The sequence below is a fragment of the Symphalangus syndactylus genome, chromosome 17 (genome assembly GCF_028878055.3).
Source record: "Symphalangus syndactylus isolate Jambi chromosome 17, NHGRI_mSymSyn1-v2.1_pri, whole genome shotgun sequence".
Classification (NCBI taxonomy): domain Eukaryota; kingdom Metazoa; phylum Chordata; class Mammalia; order Primates; family Hylobatidae; genus Symphalangus; species Symphalangus syndactylus.
Window position 1 is genome coordinate 81,517,607 of NC_072439.2, and position 24,465 is coordinate 81,542,071.

Below are 24,465 nucleotides of genomic sequence, written 5' to 3' on the forward strand. Positions count from 1 at the left end.
AGGTGATTCATTGTATATGTGGGTGTTTACTGCCAGCTGTAATATAACGAGAAGGATACCTATCAACTGGAGACTTAGACATCCGCCGGGTGAGGCCTGGAGATCCCTTCTTGCTTTTCACAAGGTATTTGTACTTTGGATTTTGCTTAATCCAATTCTTCAGAGCTTCACAGGCATCCTGCTGATGGCCAGTGTTAGTATAACTCACAGCCAAGGCCATCAAAGCTTTTAAGTTGTTGGGCTGTAATTCTAAGCACCTGAAAAAAAAAAGAAGCCAATTACAGATTTTTTTTTTTTTGAGCCACATCTAACAGTTCTTCAGAAAATGTGGGGGGTCTTTATTAACTAAATACTGCAAAAGCATTGGTAAGCTTGCTTATGTCAAGTCCCTGGAAAGCACCATATTTAAATACATAAAAATGGAGATCTCAGCATATTTTTAAGAAAGTTAAAGCTTACCCTAATGATTGCTAGGTTTGGTAATTTTAATAAGTAGCTTTAAAACTATGTGGTTTATCCCTGCACATGATTTATTAGTGCTTAATCTAATGAGATCTAATGAGAAATAGGGGATATCATTATTTTAATGCTGCTCTTTTTTTTTTTTTTTTTTTTTAGACGGAGTCTGACTCTGTCACTGAAGCTGGAGTGCAGTGGTGTGATCTCGGCTCACTGCAACCTCTGCCACCTGGACTCAAGTGAGTCTCCTGCCTCAGCCTCCCAGATAGCTGGGATTACAGATGCCCACCACACCCGGCTAATTTTGCATTTTTAGTAGAGACAGGGTTTCCATGTTGGCCAGGCTGGTCTCAAACTCCTGACCTCAAGTGACCCACCCGCCTCAGCCTCCCAAAGTGCTGGGATTACAGGTGTAAGCCACCACGTCTGGCCGCTACTACCAATATATTAAATATCTATTATCCCCAAAGAGAACTGACTTGAATGTAGACATCTAGATATGAAAGATTGTACAGTCTTTTGCAAAGGGGAGGGAAATCCCTGTGTTTTCAGAACTACTGATGTGTGTTTACAGGAGACACAGGCTAAAGCTACTCCCCCTCATTCTATTCCACTGGCCTCTAGCAAAGGATTTTCAAATTGAAGTGCATGTGAATCATCTGGGGGGTCTTATAAAATCTGCATTCTGATCCAGTAGGTCTACTGGGGTGGGCCTGGGATTGTGCAGGTTTGACAAGTTCTCAGGTGATGATGAGGTCTCTGGATAAGACTTTGAGGAGCAAGCCCTAGGCAGTACATAATACCACTCCGTGGTGGGCCTAATCTCCCAGAAACTTATCAGCACTGGGTAGAGAGGTTCTTAATTCTGGATGCATATTACAAACACCTGGGAGTTTTAAAACTATTGCTGCTTGGTTCCCAGCCCTGATCAATTAAATGATCATCTTTGGGCTGTGCTTGGGCATTATTTTCCCCCTCCAAACGATTCTAATGTGCATGTGTGTACAGGGTTAAGAACCACTGACTCAGAGCGCCAGATTTGGAGTCAAGAGATGAGGGTTTAAGTTCCGTCTCTGTTACATACTCTCTGTGTGACCTTGACCTTTCCTGATCCCCAATTCTCTCATCTGTAGGAAAAGGCTCTGAAGGCAGGGCCACACCCCAGTCACCATTACTTCATCAAATACCAACAGAATCTTGAAATCTAGGATTCCAAGATTGTAAAGCCCTAGAATTTCAAGAGTCTAGAATTCTTACAATCTGAGATCCCAAAGCTATAGGATTTATACACATACATTATGTATGTACATTCATATAAACACTATACATATAACATGGAATATATATGTGTGTGTGTGCATATGTATACACACACGTATATATTCTCTTCCTATAGCACTATATTAAAGGCACTTACAAGAAAAGGTAGGGAAAGTGGAAGTCTATTTGGCAGAGGCTACTTTTCCAGGGTTTAAATAGCTCTAGTCAAGTAGGGTGTAATATTACACACACCCACTGTTCCCATCCCTCCTGCCACAACGTCATCCAGACCATTAGTCAGTCCTCCACTTATTTTTTTTTGAAGAATATTTTCAGATGTTTCAGAAGGCTAAAACGTTAAAAGGAACTATTTATTCAATGAGTCTACTTTATGACTGGGTTTAACACAGGCTTTCTCTGGTGCCAGTGAATGTCCATTGATTTGCAGATGGCAAGACATCGTTAGGAACATTACTTCATTCTAAGTTGTTTTTCAGAGCTGCGTGTGAGTGACATGCAGTATCTCAGCACTTATCCTTTACAAATTCTTTACACTGTACTTCAGTAAAGATCAAAAGACAAATTTGAAACAGGAAGTTCATTAACAAGTGCCCACCAGGCCCATGATTTTGCACTTAGCTTCGTTTACCTCTGGAGGGCGACAATAGCTGCTTGTTCATTTTCGTTCTCCGCCTGGGTTATCCCGAGGAACTGCCAAGCCTACGAAAGACAACTAACGTTAACATTGCAAGATGAAGCAGAATTACTCACGTGCTTCAGTTGGTTTGTTGACCTGTGATGGATCCCCTATGCAGAGCAACCTGTCTCAGATGTGAGCGCTATATAAAAGGGAAAAATATTATATGCATTTCTTCATTCAAACTCTCTTGTGACATCTGGGTCAAGATCCTCTGTCATTATTTCCAAACTCGTTCAGTATTTATCCTTTCCTATAACCCAGTGCGATGGAAACCTCTGAATTTCTGAGATTTTGTTATATTAGGTATCTTAAAACCAAAAGATAAATATATAAAATTATAAAATTGTGAGGAAAAGGGGTGGAAATATAACCCAGAAATGTAGCAAAATGAAGTTTACGATAAGGAATCTCAAGACGTACAATATTAACTTAGCTTGTATGAATGAAAGTCACTTACTAGAAGAAGTCACAGGAGATTTAGGAAATAGGAAAAGCAAAACAAAATCTCCTATGATGTGTTCATTCCTCTAATGTAATCACTGTTAAAATGCACAAAACACATAACATAATCATAATGTAGACATAATTTTATAGTCTACATTTATACATTTCATCATACCTTAAGCCCTTTTTCATGCTTTTACAAAATCCTCGTAATTTTTAATTTGGATTTTGTTGAATGGATATTCCATTATTTACTCAACAATTCCCTTATTGCTTTAAGTTGCTTGCAATTGTTTGCTATTGTAAATAACATGAAGAACATCTTCAAGCAGATAGCTTATGTTTTTATATCTAGAATTAAAGTTTTTAACACAGCAAATTTTTCTCTATATACTCATAAGAACAATAACTCTCACACTGTTATAAGAGTAATACACACAAGCAGAAACCTCTCATTACACACATTGTCTTCAAATTTGCTGGGGGTGGAGGTATATTAGGGTCTTAGGGTTTAAAAATGTTTGAGGAGCGTGTACCTCTCCTTCCCAAGGCTGGGAGAGTTGCACGTTCCCCAAACACTTTTACACACTCCCCAAACACTATTTTAGATAATACCATTTTAAAACAAAACTCTAGGAAAGCACAGTTATCTTAAAGTGCCATTTGAATGGTACTGGCTTTTCCTCTCATGGGTTATTATTACATATACCTTATAAACTCATAAAAATACTGATTATTCCCCCCTCCAAATATGCTTGATTCTTTTAAATCTCTTAAACATACAGACAGAAACCTCTATTTTGATTTCACCTTCCATATATCTTAGAATGCTTCTTAAGAAAAGATTGGTGAAATAGTCTTTCTCTGGGGGCGTTTTTCCAGCCTTTGGCCATGGTGTCATTTTCACTGTCTGCAGTGTTATTACCTTAACTTTGAGGTCTCCATAGATTCAGAAGCCCCGGGTCTTTGTCTGGGATTTGTTAGTTACCACAGCCCCTCATTTTCTTATTTATGAATCTGAGATCATAGTATGTCCTTAAAAAAATCTTCCCGGGCTGTTGTGTCAAATAATGTAATATATTTGAAAACGCCTTGTAAAATACATAGCATTTACAAACGTAAGATGACATTATTATTTTTAGGGGGTGGCCTATAGTTTCATATTAGTGTAATAATTTCCTCTTCTACAATGAGCACATATCTTTTATTTTATTTTAGTTTTGAGACAGGGTCTTGCTCTGTCACTGAGGCTGGAGTGCAGTGGCACGATCTCAGCTCACTGCAATCTCTGCCTCCTGGTTCAAGTGATTCTCCCAGCTCAGCCTCCCGAGTAGCTGGGATTACAGGCATGAGCCATCCCACTCAGCTAATTTTTTTTTGTATTTTTTAGTAGAGACAGGGTTTCGCCACGTTGGCCAAGCTGGTTTTGAACTCCTGGCTTGAAATGATCCACCTGCCTCGGCCTCCCAAAGTGCTGGGATTACAGGCATTAGGCACCACGCTCAGCCTATCTTTTAAAAATTCTAATATTTTGGTTCAGAATTTCAGCTTTCAGTTTAATCCCATTTCACTGTAAGCCTTTTGACCAACAAGATATTACAAGATTTAACTAGTGATCAGTTTACTCATTCTTCCTACATAAAATACAACCAATAATAAAAATGAAGGCTAAATGTTGATGTGCCAGGCACTGAGCTGAGCACTTAATTTGTGAGGACTAATTTAATCCTCACAACACCCAATGAGATAGTTACTATTAGGATTTCCATGTTACAGATGAGGAAACTGAAACTTAGAGTGTTTAAACGATTTGCCCCAGGTCCCATGGCTAACAGGTAGAACAGGGATCTGAACCTATGCAGTTGGGATAGCACAGCCTAGATGCTTAACCACTATTCTACATTGTATTCTCAGCACCAGTATATATACCGGTCCCTACAATTTCTGCAGATTCCCTTGGGAATATCCCTTATATGATGATTCCTGAAAATTACAAATGAAAGAAGAAACCATTATATTGACACTATCTTATGATAGGCCTTCACAGATTTAGGAATCTAGGGGATTAGGACTGCAGAAGCTTTTTGGTGGTCTCCCAGCCTCTGTCTCTAATCACTCTTCTCATCTCAGAGAAAGGGGTTTTTCTAATGCACAATCTGTTGGTATGCCTCTCCTGAGTACAGGCGCCTAGTGGTTTCCCATGGCTTTCAGATGAATTTCAAATTCTTGCCTATCTCTTCTTGCCTTCCCTCTATCATTCTCTCCTCCCCTCTTCCACTTAACAGGATGCTTCATGCCCCTCTGCCTACCCACATAGCGCTCCCTTGTAACAAAAACTTGACTCCCCTATTGCCTTTAATTCCTGCCCTGACCCTGGCTCCACTTATGCAGAAAAGCTGGATGGTTTCTAGTCTCCCAGCATCCTGTGCACACTCTGACATTGCATTTATTACACTACATTGATTTTTTTTACTCGTTTTCCCAGATAGACCATAAACGTGTTTTCCATCTGATATGTTTTCCCAGCTTTTCAATATTTTAAGCCAGGACCTGGTATAATTTTTGGGACATAGTATGTGTTCAATAAATGTGGCGTGAGTAAACCAAGGGTGATGTACAGCGTGACACATGAGCCAGACATCACTATATACTGTCCCTTGAAAACTACTGCTGGGCACGGTAGCTCATGCCTGTAATCCCAGCACTTTGGGAGGCCAAGCCGGTGGATCACATGAGGTCAGGAGTTCGAGACCAGCTAGAAATACAAAAATTAGCTGGGCATGGTGACAGGCACCCGTAATTTCAGCTACTCGGGATGGTGAGGCAGAGGAATCGCTTGAACCTGGGAGGCGGAGGTTGCAGTGAGCTGAGATTGCGCCATTTCACTCCAGCCTCGTTGACAGAGCAAGACTCCGTCTCAAAAAAAGAAAACTACTGATAAGCCTCCAGGTTGGTAATTTTGATTTTTCTTTTCCTGCCCCCAATCTTTATCTATAGGCACTGTAAACACTGCCAATTAGAAATGTGGTTAGAAAATGGGTACCTATTTGTAACTTTTAAACAAGTAGACTAAGCTAGGTTAACTCCTCTGGGAACCTTTACTTGATGAAAAGGTGACCCAGCAGAGTTCTGTGTTATCTGTCCCTCGTTAGCACATGCCCTTTCTGAGTCTGGCAGAATGAAGGGAGAATGACACCTCTGCATCTCCAGGGTCCTGAAGAATTGCTGCTTCCATGAACAGGATGGTGACTGGCAGGTCCCCTTCCTTCAGCCTTTTTAAGCCTTCTTCAAATGCTCCAGGCCAGTCCTTGAAGGGGTTTTCAGTGTGAAAGTAATATCCCTGCAACACAGAAAAAGGCCAGTGCGTGAGCCATTGATTTCTCTTCTCATTCTCACATTCAATAAGTTCTCATTAAAAAGTCAGGAAACAACAGATGCTGGAGAGGATGTGGAGAAACAGGAACGCTTTTACACTGCTGGTGGGAGTGTAAGTTAGTTCAACCATTGTGGAAGACAGTGTGGTGATTCCTCGAGGATCTAGAACCAGAAATATCGTTTGACCAGTAATCCCATCACTGAGTATATACCCAAAGGATCATTCTACTATAAAGACACATGCACACGTATGTTTATTGCAGCACTATTCACAATAGCAAAGACTTGGAACCAAACCAAATGCCCATCAATGATAGACTGGATAAAGAAAATGTGGCACATATACACCATGGAATGCTATGCAGCCATAAAAAAGGATGAGTTCATGTCCTTTGCAGGGATGTAGGTGAAGCTGGAAACCATCATTCTCAGCAAACTAACACAGGAACAGAAAGCCAAACACCGCATGTTCTCACTCATAAGTGGGAGTTGAACAATGAGAACACATGGACACAGGGAGGGGAACATCACACACTGGGGCCTGTTGTGGGGTGGGGGGCTAGGGGAGGGATAGCATTAGGAGAAATACTTAATGTAGTTGATGGGTTGGTGGGTGCAGAAAACCATCGTGGCACGTGTATACCTATGTAACAAACTTGCATGTTCTGCACAGGTATCTCAGAACTTAAAGCATAATAAACAATTTTAAATTAAATTTATTTATTTTGATTATTTAATTTTTTATTTTAAATTTAAATTTCTGCTTTTCCTTATTATGAATATAGTACATTTCATTGTATAAAGTTTAGATAATACTAAATGATATAAAAAGATACAAAAAGTTACCTATAATGCCACGACCTAGATATGACCACAGCTACTATTTTTGAGTTTGCTTTCTTCTGATATTTTTTGTTCTTTTCGTTTCAACAATTTCCCCTTAAGATTTTAAAAATACTGACTCTTTAGACATGTTTTTGCTAAGTGCTACCACCCATCCCCCAAAATATGAATCTCACATACTGTATATTTGTTTACCTACTAGGGCCCTTTGGAGAACTACAAACCATTGTCATAGCTAAGAATTTTTTTGCCTTCACCCTGCACCAGTTTTTGCCTACTGGGGGCTATATTGGCCCTGTTGAGAATGCATGTTTTCAAGTTAAAGATTTTTTTTAATTGTAAAAATTTAAAGAATACAGAATGTACAAATAACTGGTATTTTCTATGAGTATATAAATTAAACAAATAGGCACATATTACATACTTAGTCTTATAGCTTAGGCCTCACTTAGTTTTATATTGTGGTTTCTCTGTGTTACTAAAATTATTCCTATGGATATGCTATATTTATTTGCTCAATCCCCTGTTGATGAATATTCAGGTTATTTTACATTTTTTGTTATCATAAATAAAACTATGGTGAAAGCCTCATGCAGAAATCTTTGCTGCATTTACTTATTACCTTAGGACAGACTCCCAGAGGGATTTATTAGGTTAAAGGTTATGAGCCATTCTTAAGTCCTTGAAATGTGTAGCTAAATTGTTTTTGAAAAAATTTGTCCCAACTTAAACTCTCATCTGAAGTATCTGAGAGATATTATTTGTTGCAATTTTACTTGCATAGATTTTCATAAAATCCTTTAAATTTGATAGATACAAATAAGCTAGTGTATTGATGATGTTACTAAGGTTTCAGAGTAGATCAAGTGGAGGCCTTCAGTCTCCATAGGTGCTTAGAAGGACAAAATGCCCCATCAAAAGCCACAGGGTGTGACTGGCTTACGTGGGGTTAGTGTGGGTATGGGGTTCTGGGAGTAAGGGGCTATGGAGCTCAGGCAGACCTCGGGGGCACGAGTTACAGCCCAGAGTCTGATGATCTGAATCAATGTCCTGTGTTCTCACTTAGCTTTGATTTCCTTGTGGAAAAGACAGTTACTTGTAATGAGACGGTTGTTTTAATTTTATGAGATTGCCTGGCCTATTGAGGGACAGAGTAGTTGGAGGAGAGAGACATTTTAATGACTATGTAGATTGCAGATCTACTAAAATCGGAGAGTATTTGTCATCATATCCCCAGTACTTAGTGTAAGAGTAGATGCTCAATAAATATTTGTTGTATTAGCAAAATATCACGAATGCTGTCCAGAACTGAATATTATTGAGACTTCCTCCACCACAAAATAATACATACTTATCTATTTATAGTTTTTATTTTATTCTTTTAATTAATTAATTAATTTTTAATTTTTGTGGGTACCTAGTAGGTATATGTATTTATGGGGCACATGAGATGTTTTGATACAGGCCTACAGGCATACACTTATGTGATGTGCGTAACAGTCATATCACAGTAAATGGGATATAATCACTTCAAGCATGTATCCTTTTTTGTGTTATAAACAATCCAATTATACTCTTTTAGTTATTTTAAAAGGTACAATAAATTATTGTTGAGTGTAGTCACCCACTGTGCTATCAAATACTAGATGTTGTTCATTCTATATAACTATATTTTTGTACCCATTAACCATCCCCAGTTCCCTACCCCCTTCCCCTGCTCATTACCCTTCCCAGCCTCTGGTAACCATCATTCTACTCTCCATCTCTATGAATTCATTTGTTTTAAATATAGCTCCCACAAACAAGTAAGAACATAAGAAGTCTGTCTTTCTGTGCCTGGCTTATTTTACTTAACATAATGACCTACAGTTCCATCCATGTTGTTATAAATGACAGGAAGCCATTCTTTTTTATGGCTGAATAGTATTCCATTGTATATATGTACCACATTTTCTTTTCCTTTTTTTTCTTTTTTAAACAGGGTCTCATTCTGTTGTCCAGGCTGTGCAGTGACACCATCACGGCTCACTGCAGCCTTGACCTCCTGGGGTTGAAGTGATCCTCCCACCTCAGCCTCCTGAGTAGCTGGGGACTACAGGTGTGTGCCACTATGCCCAGCTATTTTTTTTTTTTTTGGTAGAGACAGGGTCTCACTCTGTTGTTCAGGCTCACATTTATCCATTTGTCTGTTGATGGACACTTAGGTTGCTTCTATATCTTGGCTATTGTGATATATACTTTTCTAGGTAAGAAAGTTCCACATTTTTCTTTCAAGTCATTTATACTTATTCCCCAGTGTTCTCCCCAACCCCACCAAGTGTTTTATAAATGCATAAATCCTAGAGCAACTGGGACTTCATGAGTGATTTGGCTGGTTGTTCACTGTACTTGCGCATTTGCTGGGGCTCCTATCAGGGGAGTACCTCTAAGGAATCCTCTTGGGACTTGACCTGGTTGTGTGACAGCATCTTTTCCACGGAGTTTCTTTGCTAGCTATATAATGACCACCTGTGAAATATAGCCCCAAGTCTCCACTTCACTCCCATGCCACTGGTGTCACTTCTGTTGCTGGTAAGTCAACAGGACTCACATGACTGGCTGACAGAGTATTGTGAGATTAGACCAATTCTTGTTCCAACCCACCCTCAATGTCAGCTAGTTCAGTAACTGGCTAGCAGTCAGGATCCAAGCTCTGGTCGGCTGCCAAACTGTCTGTCTGAACACTGATAAAAATAAGAGCATTTCATTCCAACTTGGCTGCCTTCAGACATTGGATAATTATATTGTCTCTATCAGAATTTCTTCTAGGTCAGATTGACATTAAATTCTTTTTAATTACTGTGTTTTTGACAGAATAGCTATTGACTAATCTATAAAATATGATCCAAAAAGGTTGAGAAAAGTAGTCAGCATGTATAGGAACAGAACTGGTTACCTTCTCACTAGCCGAGATGGTTACTTGGTTCTGGGCTTCTTGGTTCTCAGATATCCAGTTCCTCCGAGCCATTTCTTCCCATTCTGCTTGCATCTTATCCCAAAACTCTGTATCTGACTGGGAGACAGGAAAAATGAATGGAGATGGATTTAAGAACATGCCACATCATCGGTGGTTTTTATTTTTTTCCCTAATAGATAAAAGAGACTTCTGAGGAGGAATAAAATGGCTGACGACATCCAATTGATAGGCGTGGCTGAAGAGCTTCTGGAGGGTACTCACTGGTCAGAGCGTTGAAGTGGATTAGCTGTGGTTTTCTCCAGCAGGAGAATAACTACCATCAGAAAGACCAGGATCACATATGCCAAATTCAGCTAAAAACCCACTACTTATATACAGTTTCATGTGTGGGCACTAGGCTACATTTTAGGAAGGGCAGTCTCTCCCAGAATTGCTCCTAGCATATAAAGAATTAGAGCAACTGCTTTGGGACTGGCTGAGCAGTGACTTGGGAGGACAGCCAGGTACGGACAAGAGAATGAAACATTAGTTGATCCTACTCTGTGTCAAGCACTGTGCCAGCAGAAAACTGAGCCTGGAGGGTTATGGCCCCAAAGCTAGGACTCACAGGATCTGAACCCCATCTGCCTTCCAAGCCCACACTTGTCAGATTATGGCAAACTTGGTCTACTGGTGCTAAAGAATGAGGGACGCTGGTGTGAACCTGACTGAATCCTCTTCAACGACTTTTATGTGGCAGGATGATTTTTTGAAAAATGCTACTTTGTGTTTTTGTTTTCTTGTAGTTTCCCCACACATTTTCTGTACGGGAAATCAGGCTGTTTGCTCTTCTTTACTTCAAGGGAGGTGTGTGTTCCCAGACTGAAGAAGATTTTTGCTGTAAGAGCTGTCCCTGGTTGACTTCTATTTTATTAAGCCTCAAGAGAGTACTTTAAGTGGCCCAAGGGGCAGGAGGAAGGAGCAAGCATCTTAAAGAATTTAAGAGAGACGGAATTTTCCAGGGGTAGGGAAAGAGATGGAGGGTGGCAGGTTCTGATTAGTGGGAGACTGGTGCTCAGTTTTTAGCTATTTCCCAGGCAAACCAGCTTGATATCAGAGAGGATGACTGTGGATGTATAAAGAGGGCTCACTTGAACCCCTGTTCTCACATGGCCCGGAAATAGAAAGTGAATTTCAAAGAACCACTTTGGCCTTGGATGGCTGTTAGTGGTCACCATGACAGCCGGAAGCAGGGGGGCGGCGGGTGGGGGAGACTCTGTCCTTGTTTTCTGACACTACATAAGCCTTCCATATTTCATATTTCACGCCCTAGAGTAAGTTCCTTGCCAGCCTGGTAAGAGAGACACTTGGAAACCACTTTATTTTCTTTAAACAAACAAATAAAACAATGAGTATTCCTTGAACACCTGAATCTGGGACTGAAATTCATACTCTTTACAAATTGCAAATCTCAGTGTCTATGATTTGAAGTCCTGTGACTTGTTGATACACCATCACACTGACTTGAGGTTAACCTTCACCTTTTAATCCTTCTGGTCTGCCTGGGCTGTGGCTGCCCTGAAGCAAGAACTCTTCTTCAGAGTTGCTTTGAGTGGTAATTATAATCTTATTTCTTTTAGATACAAATGTTCATGAAGTAAGAACCAGCCCAATGTGATAATCCCAAACTACTAAATAAATAGTAGCTCTTTCTCCTGCTTTATTATGTCCAGAATTCTCATTCCTCTCACAGAAACAGGTTCCACCCCTTTGACAAAGGCCTCCTCTCAACAAGGCAGCAGGCATCTTGATAATCTATGTCCATGATGCTGGAAGCACATGGAATGGCTACTAGGAATCCAGGTTCAGCTCAGAAGTAAAATTCAAAATTTATTTTTTAATGGCTTTTTCTAGTAGAATACCACATTGTGCAAACAGAATGATCTCAAATATACGATAGCCATGGCTAGATAAAAGACTAGGAAGAAATATGCCACTATATTAATAGAAATGTGTCTTTGAATGAAGAAATAATGAGGGATGTTTTTCCTGCCTCTTCATACTTCTCCTACTTTCTAAATTTTCTATGATGAGCATGCTTTGCTTTTATAATTAAAAAGTAAGGTTAAACAACGAAACAAAAAATATCTTTCCTAGGAGGCTGAGGCAGGAGAATGGCATGAACCCGGGAGGCGGAGCTTGCAGTGAGCCGAGATTGCACCACTGCACTCCAGCCTGGGTGACAGAGCCAGACTCCGTCTCAACAACAACAACAACAACAACCACCACCACAACAACAACAACAAATCTTTCCTTTTTATTAATACCACGAAACCTGAATTATTAGATACTAAAAACTTTGGAAAAAATTTGGGGGAATTCATTTTTTAAATAGCTTTTCAAAGATGCAGGTTTAACATGTCTGCAGTAGAAGGGAAGACAAATCTATCAAGTGAATTTCATAATGTTTGCTGACTTTCCCAGACTCCCACTGGGTGATATGAGAGGCCAATGACTGCACATACTTTCCAAGGCAAATACGTTCGTCCAGTGAGAGTCCTTGGAATTTAAAGCATATTACAAGTTTTCTGCATGAAAGAATGAGAAGGAGTGTACATCTGAGTTACCAAAGAATGCATTACCTTTCTTGCAGCTTGAAATTAGAGCAGTAGATACATAAATAAGGCTCCTTTGGAAAACCGAAAGAACCTCAGCTGAGGTAGAGCTGCTGGGCTCTCACTTAATGAGATACACCAGAACTCACTGTTACCACTTAAAATGAGTTACTGCTGACTAATTAAAGTGCAGAGCACAGTTTTCATTTAATTACAGAAGACTACTTTTAGTATAATCAATTTTCATCCAGTTGCGGAATCCAGACTTCATTCACGTAGCTACAATTAACGCTGCTTCCTCTCACTATTTTAAATGAATTTTAGAGAAACCTGAAACATATCTGAATTTTAAAGACCTTAGCCATAACTGAGGGGATTTTATTTATTGATGATTTTCTTAGCTCTTCTGGGATTTTGGTAGATTGTTGTTTATACTCTGTGTAACAAGCTATCGGCTTACATCAGAAATGAGCTATTATTTGCCAACCATATCCATGTCTAAGAATAGTTCTCTGATGATAAAGTATAGTACATACTCATAAAAACATTGGGATATGCAGCATGGTGGTTAAGAATAGCAGGTTTCCCCTTGGATGGACCTGGGGTCAAATTCTTGTTCCGTCATTGCCCTTTTGTGAATCTCTTAATATTTCTAAGTCTCATTTTCCTTATTTTTAAAATGAAGATATAATAGCAATTTTGGTTAGTTGTTATGACAACTAAATGAGAAAATGCATCTGTGGCATAAAGTACATGGTAGGTGCTCAAAAAAAGTAGGTGTTCTTGCTAGTGTTTTTATAGTATTGAGAAAAATACAGAGAATAAAACAAAAATCACCCACAACCGCAAAGCTCAAATATAAAAGCTGTGAATAGTTTGGTGTTTTCATTTGTTGTAAAAACATATTCTTCTTTTAGATACCTTCCTTCTCTTCATTTAAATGTTTCCCTTCCATCTAATTACTCAAAAATAAGATCAAGGTTAAGAAAACTATGGTAAAACCTCTATAACGGACTGCTATGCAGCAATTAAAGTGATGTTTATGAATAGTTTATTATAATATTGAATAGTCCTTGAGTTATAATGTTTCTTGCTAAGTAGTATAATCACAGTAATAGAAAAACAACCACAATAATTATCTGGGGGAGAAAAGACTGTAGAGAAAGGCGCTGTATAACTCTTTTATGGGATGAGGTTATTAGCAATTTATCCCATTACTTTTTTGTGTACTTTTTACCATTTTCCAAATTTTCTATTGCTGGCCTAAGTTATTTCAGTGGAAAAGTAAGATTTGGTTAAAAAAAAAATGCTTACTTCTTTTCAATTTCAGTTCCTCCATGATGTTTTCTGTAACATTCCCACACTAGAGCAATCTTTTGCCTCTGAATTCCTTCATCATTGATATTCTGTGTTAGTGGTTTGAAAGAATAAAGATGTGTGCTAGAATTTGAGCAAGTCACTTTAACTCATCTGTAAGTTATTTTTCCTCATTTGTAAAGTGAGAAGATTGGGTTCGTTAGATAGCAGCTCAGGCTTCTTTGTCTACATGGATTGACTCAGATCAGAATAAGGCAGAAGGAAGATCTTAGCACAGAATCACATTTTTTTTTTTTTAAAGGAGTCTTCTAGTCTATTTACTAATCTCCAAAAATCATACTTTAAAATGTTTTCCCAAAAGTACATTGGACATTATTTTCCTTCACTTTTTTAACTGTAAAACTGGAAAACAAAATTTTTTATAAGAACCAGGGCAATATTAATTAAATATTAATTATATTAAGATATGAAGAATAAGAAAAGAAGCAATTTATTTTAGAACAGGAAAGTTTAAGGGATGGCAGCATATTATCAATTCCAATTCACCAGTTTATTTTAGTCATCTAGTTAACATAGAGCTACTTTTGATTTTGTGGTCAAATGTAATTGTCAGTTAGAAAGATCCTGGGGTTGTGCTGTAAAGGAACTAATCAATGTGGGATTAAGTGGCAATTCTTCCTGGGAGGAGTCTGGATTTCTTTTTGCCTCTTTAGACTTCCATTGATTAACTGTCACTGGATCAAAACTTGAGAAAACCAAACCAAACCAAACCAACCCAACCCAACCAGCTCTGCCTATGCAGAAGAAAAGAAAGTAGGCCAGGTGCAGTGGTCACGCCTGTAATCTCAAGACTTTCAGAGACCGAGGCAGGCAGATCACCTGAGGTCGGCAGTTTGAGACCAGCCTGACCAACATGGAGAAACCCCCCCTCTACTAAAAAATACAGAATTAGCCAGGCGTGGTGGTGCATGCCTGTAATCCCAGATACTCGGGAGGCTGAGGCAGGAGAATCACTTGAACCCGGCAGGTGGAGGTTGCGATGAGCCGAGATCGTGCCATTGCACTCCAGCCTGGGCAATCAGACTTTGTCTCAAAAAAAAAAAAAAAAAAGGAAAAAAAAAAGAAAAGGAAACTACTTCTTTTAGATGACAAGGAATGAAAACCACTATGCAAGTTTGGATTAAAAATTTGCCACAACAAACAATTTTGCTGCAGTGAAATTAGGTGCGTATCAGTGTGGGGCTTCACTGCCCTGGGGTCCAGTAGTCCAGGCTGGCCAACGGTAATTGAGTGTCTCTGCTCACCATATTTCCTGTTGAGTAAGAGCTCAATACTAGTTGAAGATTTTATGTGGCTGCCCAAAGAACATATTCAACCCGGAGCTGCATCACAGATGTGCAGTGTTCTCATGGAGGACAGGATAGAATTTCAATTGGTCAGAATTAGTTTGAGCTCTTAGTGTGGTGCTGGGTGTCCCATGTAGTGAGTCTCATTGACAAACTGGAGTCTCTTCAGGCATGAGTGACCTGGGGCAGGAGTAACCCTGCTGATGAAGAATGGGTAAAGGAGCAACTCACCTGCTAACACAATCATCAGGGGATGCTGAGAGCTGAGCAAACCAGCCCAGCTTTGTTTTGCAGACGGCAGAACCAGGATAAATGAAAGGCAATTCCAGGGGTACAAATTTTTATCAAATGCAATACAAAACTGCCTGAAAATGGAATGGGCTCCTCAACCTTAGAAGTCTTCAGGGATGGAATGACCAATGTGAGGAGTGCTGTAAAGCTGATTCACAAATCAGATGGAGGTTTGACCCAAAGAATTCTTTGGTCTCTAACAACTGTGAGTGTCTCTGGTTGCAATGTTGTTAACGAATTGATTTACTGAGCCAAACAGGAAGGCTCAAAATTAGTCAAATCTCTGTGAGATAAACATAGATCTGTCATGCATTCCTCTTTCTCAATCTAAACAGTATAGGTCTTAATATTGGTGGGGGTATGCTGAAAAAAAAAACGAGTTAAATTTTAAAAAGAAATAAACAGTGTAGGGAGGAAAACAGATGGGCTTTGGCCTCAGGTAGAACAGGCTATAATTTTGGCTAGGCTCCTTGTCACGTGACCTTATGCAACTTAGTTCACCTGTTTAACTCAGTTTCTTCTTCTGTAAATTGTAAAAAATCTCTTAAGAGTAAGGGTTAAGTGAAACAATGTATGTGAAGTGCTTAGAACTTGTAACATGTACGAGCTAAGGAATCAGCAGTTAATGCTATTTTATTGCTTGGAAATGAAAAATAATATTTCCCAGGATACAGAGGGAATGCAATCTCACAAACTATGTGAATTGTGTGGTTCAGAAGTATTGCAAAACAAAAATATTGGTACTAGCACTCAGATTTTTCTGGTTGCCTCTGGGATAGACATGCTTCTTCCTTGTTTCAATGGAGTCAGCCATCACTCCAGATGCTGGCAGGCCCCGGGGCAAACAGCCCAAGGCTCTCACCAAGCAATGTGCCAGCAGGGTAGCTGCAGAAATGTGGGGAGGAAAGACTGGAAATGATGGGAAGGGGAGGAATGAGCACAGAAGGCTGGAAATAAACAATATAAGGTTCAAGAAATTTGGTAGAAGGAAATCAAGAGCCATTTCTAACAGAGGAAATCCTAGATAGTTTTCTGTTATTTCCTTTCTCTTCCTCCTTACCCGGCAAGGGGGCAAACAGAAATGGAATATTAAAGAACAAAGAGCAAAGTATGTTGTCTAAATAGGAAGAGGTCACTTTTGAAAGGCTTTTAGCATATTCATTAGCAAACGAATGTCTTTGCAGAACTGGAATTTCACATGATTATATCTGTGTTCTTGGCTCCTGTGGTATTTGCCTTCACAAAAAAAAGAACTGCTGTTAATGTGCAATGGAATATGCTGAAGCTTTCTGTGCTTCAGGCATAAGGTTTTGCAGGGCCAGTTTCTCAGTGGCTGTTTTTTTATTGCAGGCAAGTAGGGGCTGGTGACTAGGGCTCCTTTACCATGGGCATGAAGAGATGGGGACATGTGGAGATGGGCAGAGGGTCTTGGGGTTTGAATCTTGCCCATGTTCCATATGATAACAGGTTATGTGATGAAAAAAGCCAGCAGTGAACTAGAAGAGTGGGAGTCAGTTCCTGAAAGGGTTTCTTTTTCTTTAGACATGTTTACAAGTCATGAAAACTCACTAGGAAGCTCTCTACTTGTTTTAAAAAATAAAGTATTAGACATGTTTACTAAGCCCAAACTACATGTTTGTCACTGCGCATTGCATTATGAAAATATTTAGGAAACGAAACAAGCCAGAACAAAAATATCTAGATGTGGATGCTACCCTCAAGAAGCTCAGTGCCTAATGATGAAATAAAAATAGTCATAACTGTAATTCAGGACAGGGTGAACAATAAAATGCAAAAAGAGATGAAGTTACTTGCTCAGTCTCACACTATTATTGGTAAATGATACAACTAGAAATCAAAATACTTCATTCTTTTCTTTGACAGTCAATTGCTTCTTCCCCAAATGGCTATAGCAGTTTTTCTGGCTCCCATCTCTTCAGAACCTTGTCTCATTTAATTAAGAGGTAGTCTATTGCCCTGTCTTTGAATGCCTGCCTTGACAAATAGAACACAATGGGAATACTCGGGCATGACTTTTGAGGCTAGGCCCTAAAAGGTGATACAGTTTCTGCCTACCTCTTCTTGAGGACACTCACCCTTGGAATCTAGCTACCACCTTGCAAGGAAGCCCAACCCTCAAAGAAAGGCCACATGGAGGTGTTCCAGCCATCAGTCTCAGGGATGTCTCGAGTAACTACAAGCATAATCCATCCAAGAATCTGTTTGTGAGTGAGTGTGCCTTCAGATAATTCCAGACTTCTACCCTCATCTTCAGCCTTCAAGCCACTCTGACACCTTGTGGAACAAAGATGAACCATGCTCTCTGAGCTCTACCCAAATTACAGAGTTTTGGGCAAAACAAATATTGTTGTTTTAAGCCACAGGTGTTGGAGTAATGTGTTACGCAGCCGTAGTAACTGGAACATCTTTTACTACTTTAGGCCAGAGGACTGGAGTAGGGGAGGAAGATGAGGCTTAGAGAAGGGACTTCACTCTGGAGGCTTTTTTGAAGGGTTGGTAGGCCAATGAAATGTGTTAGTATCTCCCAAAAGACTGTTCTAGGAACAGAGTTCTGTGGCCAAATGAGCTTCAGCTACTTTAGGTTAAGCTAAAGGCTGCAAATCAGTAGCCTACAGGTCAGATCTGACAGAAATTCAGTGACCAAACTTTAGTCAATCTCCCCCCAGCCCTTTTCTCAACTAGGCTTCAACCCCAGGTTTCCATATCTGTCCTTGCGAAGTCTAGTTTTAGCAAGAATCCTGCTAAGTCAGTTTAGACAGAATTCCTCTCTTGATATCTGATTGCCTCTACATCTGACCAAATTTTTCATTCCCACCATCCCCCAGGTTATGTCTGATCACCTGGCCTGCCTCCAGCAAAAATCCTAAAAAGGTGGGTTCAACCAGAATCCCCCCAATCCCTGATGTCTCTTCTTAGTAATTTCCCATTCACTGATGCCCACCTTTCTTTGGCTGGATCCCTGCCTCTCCATGCTGTATTCGGAACTGAGCCCAGTTCTATGCTGAGGTCTTCCTCCCCCCGCCACCCACTGCAATAGTTCCTGAATAAAATCTGCTTTTAGTGCTTTAACTACTGTATGGCTCTGGTTTTCCTTAGCAGATCTAGCCAAGATACATGTTTTCTCCCATCTCATCCTGGATGAGAAATTTCACATGAAAACCCAGATTTCAGACATTTTGTGAAGATCTGTTAATACAAGACCCACATTTCTAGAAACAGCAACTTTCAGATGCTACATGTCGTCTCTGCCACAGTCAGCACCAGGTCCATACCTTTACCTGCCTGGCCCTGTAGCCAACTGAGTTTGCAATTTCTGGACATAAGGAAACAGGTTCTTTACTGTGTGACTTCCCAGGATCTTCATATGCTAATGCATATTTTAAATCTCTGAGAGGGGGACATGAGCAGCAGTCTCCTAAATGTATTTTACCTTGAACTATGTGTATGTGTGTATGTGTGTGTGTGTGTGTGTGTGAGTGTGTGTGTGTATGTGCGCATTTAGGGTTCTCTAGAAAATGTTGAGATAAAGCCTTAGTGTATGAGCATCTAAAGTTCCACAAAAACAGAGACCTTTGGTGGGCTAATTTTTGTGTATCCCGCGACCGGCTTTCAGGGATAAGAGTCTATGACATAGTTTGTTTTACGTGATTGCTTCCAGTGAAACTCATCTCCAATTAGCCAGCAGGTTTTCTCATCCTCACATCTGCTGTGTGAATCAGAATTCTTCAAGATTTTGTTGCTGTTATTATTCTAGAAAGGGAAATGAAACCCAGAATGTGGAGAAAAGAATTAAGATAATTTTTGGTGTGTTTTTGACAAGAACACTCATTTGACATATTCATCTTCTCAATACTAACCAGTAATTTAAAATGACCTTTGAAACTGCATATAATTATGTATACAGAATAGACAAAGACTGGAAGAAACATGAAAAAATGAAAACAGTTAATTTATTAGTCTAGTGGGATTTCTGGGGAGTTTCTGACCTCTCCAAAACTTTTCCGATTTCCTTTACTATTTTTGCTTTTTTCTGGACTGTTTCAGTTGATGCTGCCATACTATAGTTGTTTTTAAAACCTCTTAAGTAAGAGAAATTCTCTGATAAAGAAATTATTTTCTGATGACCAAAAAATTTCAAGTTCTATGGTTGGTTCAGAGCCTGCAAAATTAATAGCACCAAACATCGCTTTATATTGGGAACAGTGATTAAGAGCAGGAATTTTGGAGTTAGATCAGGTTAGAATCTCAGTACTTAACGGTGGTGTGACCTTGGCCAAGTTACTGAATGTCTCTATGTCCCAGTTTCTCCACCTTAAAATGGGAGTAACACTTTGCTGATAGGGCTGTTGTGAGCACGGAGTGAGATGAAGGAATGTAAAGCACTTGGCTTAGAACACAGAATGTGCCCACCCGGGGGCAGCATTTATAGCTACAACTAAGCAACCTTATGTCTGGGAATGAATGGGTTCTTTTCTCCCCTGTTTTCCTTTGATGCAGGCAAAAGTCAACAGAGGGATTGGTTTAGAAGCATTTTCCTTTGTAATATTTTCCTTGGTGATAAATAATTTAAACTTGCTACTTCTTTTTTTTTTTTTTTAGACGGAGTTTCGCTCTTGTTGCCAAGGCTAGAGTGCAGTGGCGTGATCTTGGCTCACTGCAACCTCCACCTCCCAGGTTCAGGCGATTCTCCTGCCTCAACCTCCTGAGTAGCTGGAATTACAGGAGCCTGCCACCAGGCCTGGCTAATTTTTTTTTTTGTGTGTGTTTTTAGTAGAGATGGGGTTTCACCATGTTGGCCAGGCTGATCTCGAACTCCTGACCTCAGGTGATCCACCCACCTTGGCCTCCCAAAGTGCTGGGATTACAGGTGTGAGCCACTGCCCGGCCTTAAACTTGCTATATCTAAAGCCCATGTAGATACTACCTTTGTGGAAATAGTATTTTCCTCTCATTCTTTCAGAATATTTGGAGGGGGAAAAAAACTGTTTCATTTTGGCAGGAAAAGTCCAATTTAAAAAACCACTGATATTGTATTGATCATATTGCCCTGATATTCTGGTTTCCTCTCTTTTTTTTTAATGACTACCTGATTGTCAAAATGGTTGACCAAATGTAAAGACAAAGTCTGGATCTGCCTTGTTATCTTACGAGGCTATTGGGTAGGAAAATGGTTGAAGCTGCTTTCTTTGGCACTGAAATCAAACTGGCTGACTCAACAGCAAGGCAAGGATTCTGAAAAGCTGCAGGGAGCTTCCAGCCATGGATCTGGTGCTGGTGGTATCACGTGGGAAGGTGAATGTGTCTGTGTTACCTTGAGCTAATATACAGCTATTCGTAGCTAATGTGGAGCTAGGTAGTTTCTGTTTTACCCACCAACGCCTCAAGAAATTCCAGATGGCCAAAATCATCCTGTATTTTCCTGGTGTATTGATTTATTGGCCTATGAGGATTAATTTGGACAGGACTAGAGAAATATTTTCTCTTCCAAGGATACTAGGCATTGGATCTAGCTTCTTGGCAGCAGCTCCCTCATTCCTGGTATCAAAACACAGAAGAGAGGCTCCCCAAAAATGCCAGGCCAGAGACTCTACTGGCTAGGAAAAAAACCCCGCTCTCTGAGCACTCTTTTCCACAGATCCTGACAGACAAAGGGGAGGAGACTCTAGATGGACTGACATTCCTCCATTTTCAGTCACTTGCCTGTATCAGCAAGATTTGCTAGACTTTAACAAATGATATATATCTGCATTCATCTCAGGGGCTATTATGTAAGTAAGATCACATTTGGAAAGCAGGTCTACCATTTTAAAAAAGAAATATGGCTGGATGCAGTGGCTCATGCCTGTAATCCCATCACTTTGGGAGGCCGAGGTGGGTGGATAATGAGGTCAGGAGTTCAAGACCAGCCTGGCCAAGATAGTGAAACCCGTCTCTACTAAAAATACAAAAATTAGCCGGGCATGGTAGCGGGTGCCTGTAATCCCAGCTACTCGGGAGGCTGAGGCAGAGAATTGCTTGAACCCAGGAGGCAGAGGTTGCAGTGAGCTGAGATTGCACCAGTCCACTCCAACTCCAGCCTGGGTGACAGGGCGAGACTCTGTCTAAAAAAAAAAAAAGAAAAAAAATCTACAAGACCGCAGTGCTTTTCTAATGTCTTTATAAGATAGATTTTTTAAAAATATGGAACCTCCGTGAAGTAATTCATAAAATTTGAAGGGTAGCATCTTCTCAAAGTAATCATATTACACTTTCACATTAAATTAATTTATTCGGCAAACATTATGGGCAAGCCTACTATGTGGGAGGCAGTATTTTAGTCACCAGAGTGCAGCAGTGAGCAAGAGAGATGCTCGCCCTGCTGCTGGAGTGTGCAATTTGCTGGGGCATAGACAGATGCAATACAGTATTATAAGGACTGGGGTATGGGGGAGGAAAGGTGCTCTGGGAGAGGAGAGAACCCAACCTGACTTAGGAGTTGAGGAGTCTTCTTGGAAGCAGATAACACCCAACTGAGACTCTAAGGTTGAACAAATGTCAGCCATGTAATGGCACGAGGAAAGAAAATGTCCAGTAGGAGGAACAGCATGTGTAAAAGCTAGGAGAAGGATTACAGGACCCATTCTGGGAACTGATTATGACGATGCCAGTGTAAACCTGAAGGCAGAAGGTGTCAGAGGTGAGGATGTAGAATATTCAAGATCAGAAAATACCTTATACAGTTAGATGAATAAGCTTGGACTTTGTTCTAAGGACAACTGTGAAGCCATTATTTAGATCGGTGTTTCAGAAAGATTACTCTGGTTGAAATGAGGAGAATGGAATACACAGGGCATTCTATTCTCCACACTGAAGGCTGCAACATGTTTATAAGGCTGTTACAGTTGTCTATATAAGAGATGATAGTGACTAGGGTAGGGTGCTGGCAGTGGAGAAGGAGAGAAATGGGTAGATTTGAGAGATCTTTAATAGAATCAATAGGACTTGGTGTTTGATTAGATGTTGGGGTGGGGGTGGGGGGAGATCGACAGAGAGAGAGACACACACACACACACACACACACACACACACAGAGAGACAGAGAGAGAGAGAGAGAGAGGGAGGCTTCTCACTTGGGGGATCCTATTCCCCAACTACCTACCAACACATCTTCTTACTTACTTACCCACCCACCCACCTGCCTACCTACCCACCAACCTACCTACTTACCCACCCACCAACCTTCGTATTTACTTACCCACCCACCTGCCTACCCACTAACCTTCCTACTTACTTACCCACCTACCTACCTACCCACCTACCCACCAACTTTCCTACTTACTTACCCACCCCCTCACCTACCCACCTACCCACCAACCTTCCTACTTACTTACGCACCCACTCACCTACCTACCTACCCACCAACCTACCTACTTAACCACCCACCTACCTACCCACCTACCTACCAACCTTCCTACTTACTTACCTACTCTCTCACCTACCTACCCACCAACCTACTTACTTACCCACCCACCTACATACCCACCTACCCACCTACCCACCAACCTTCCTACTTACTTACCTACCCTCTCACCTACCTACCTACCCATCAGCCTACCTACTTACCCACCCACTTACCTACCCACCAACCTTCCTACTTAGTTAGCCACCCACCTACCTACCCACCTACCCACCAGCCTTCCTACTTACTTACCCACCCATTCACCTACCTACCTACCCACCAACCTACCTACTTACCCGCCCATCTACCTATCTACCTACCCACAAACCTACTTACTTACTTACCTACCCTACCCACCTCTCTACCTACCCACCAACCTACCTAGTTACTTACCTACCTACTTACCCACCCACCCATCTACCTACTTACCCACCAATCTACCTACTTACTTACCTACCTACCTACTTACCCCCCCACCCACCTACCTACCTACTTACCTATTTAGCTTTGTAACTAATCTTCAATCGTTAAGCTAAATAATGCCCTATTTGAATCGTAGCTTAGGCTAAGGATGGGAGTGGAGTGGGGAAAGGAACAGTTGTTATGTTTTCTTTTCTTGCTGATTGTCTGATAGAATCTGGGCCTTAAGACATCCAGTCCAACTCCTCCTTATGGGGATGGATTGTGGGCAGTAGGGCCAAAGAGAGATAAATTAGGAAGCTATTGCAGTAATCCGGGTTTAGCCTGCATGATTACAGTGGGAATGGAGAGGAAAGGGTGAATCTAAGAGGTTTTCTGAGTGAAGAAATAAGAGGATTTAGTGACAAAACTGCATTACCTGTTACAAAGAGCAACAATATTGAATATGTATAGTTTAAAAGAGCTTTCAAGTGTCTCAACATATTTGACCTTTACAAGTTACTTGTCCAAGGTCAACAGCTAGTTAATAACATAACCAGGGCCAGAACCCACATCTCTTAATTCTTACTCTTGCACACTTTTCATTAATGCAACCTTGCTTCCCCTCAACCCTCTCTGCCTCTCTAACCTGTTCTTTGCTTTAAGGATCAATCAATATTGTAGCTTGGCAAATATTATCTAGGTTGGACAAAAGAGCAGAACAGAGCCCTTCTGTTTATCTCTTGTCACTTAATTTTCTTGAGACAAACCAAGTTCATTCTGGTTAGAAATACAAGGTCAGTGATTCCACTCTCAGCCTCTTTTCTACGAAGAATGAAAGAAACTACAGTGGAAGGTTAAAATGGGACTCTTTCAGTGTTGGCTGTGGTTCCAAAAGAATGAAAAAAGAAAAAAAGAATGAAGCAATAGGTGCCTGACTACCTAGTCTACCTAGGCTGGACTTGCCAAAGGAATGGTAAAGTCTCTCTCTCTCTCTCACACACACACACACACACACACGG

General features: G+C 40.5%; 1 protein-coding gene across 14 annotated transcripts in view; it reads right to left on the reverse strand.

The window, feature by feature from the left end:
- PEX5L (peroxisomal biogenesis factor 5 like) overlaps positions 1-24,465 on the reverse strand; it is a 686,817-nt gene that overhangs the window by 20,738 nt on the left and 641,614 nt on the right. For all 14 annotated transcript variants that reach the window (XM_063621798.1, XM_063621795.1, XM_063621797.1 and 11 more), the window contains 4 exons: positions 10,017-10,133; positions 6,060-6,203; positions 2,369-2,439; positions 60-257 (listed from right to left, as the gene is read on the reverse strand). In XM_063621798.1, the coding sequence (XP_063477868.1) occupies positions 60-257; positions 2,369-2,439; positions 6,060-6,203; positions 10,017-10,133 (530 nt within the window). The remainder of the gene's footprint in view (positions 1-59; positions 258-2,368; positions 2,440-6,059; positions 6,204-10,016; positions 10,134-24,465) is intronic.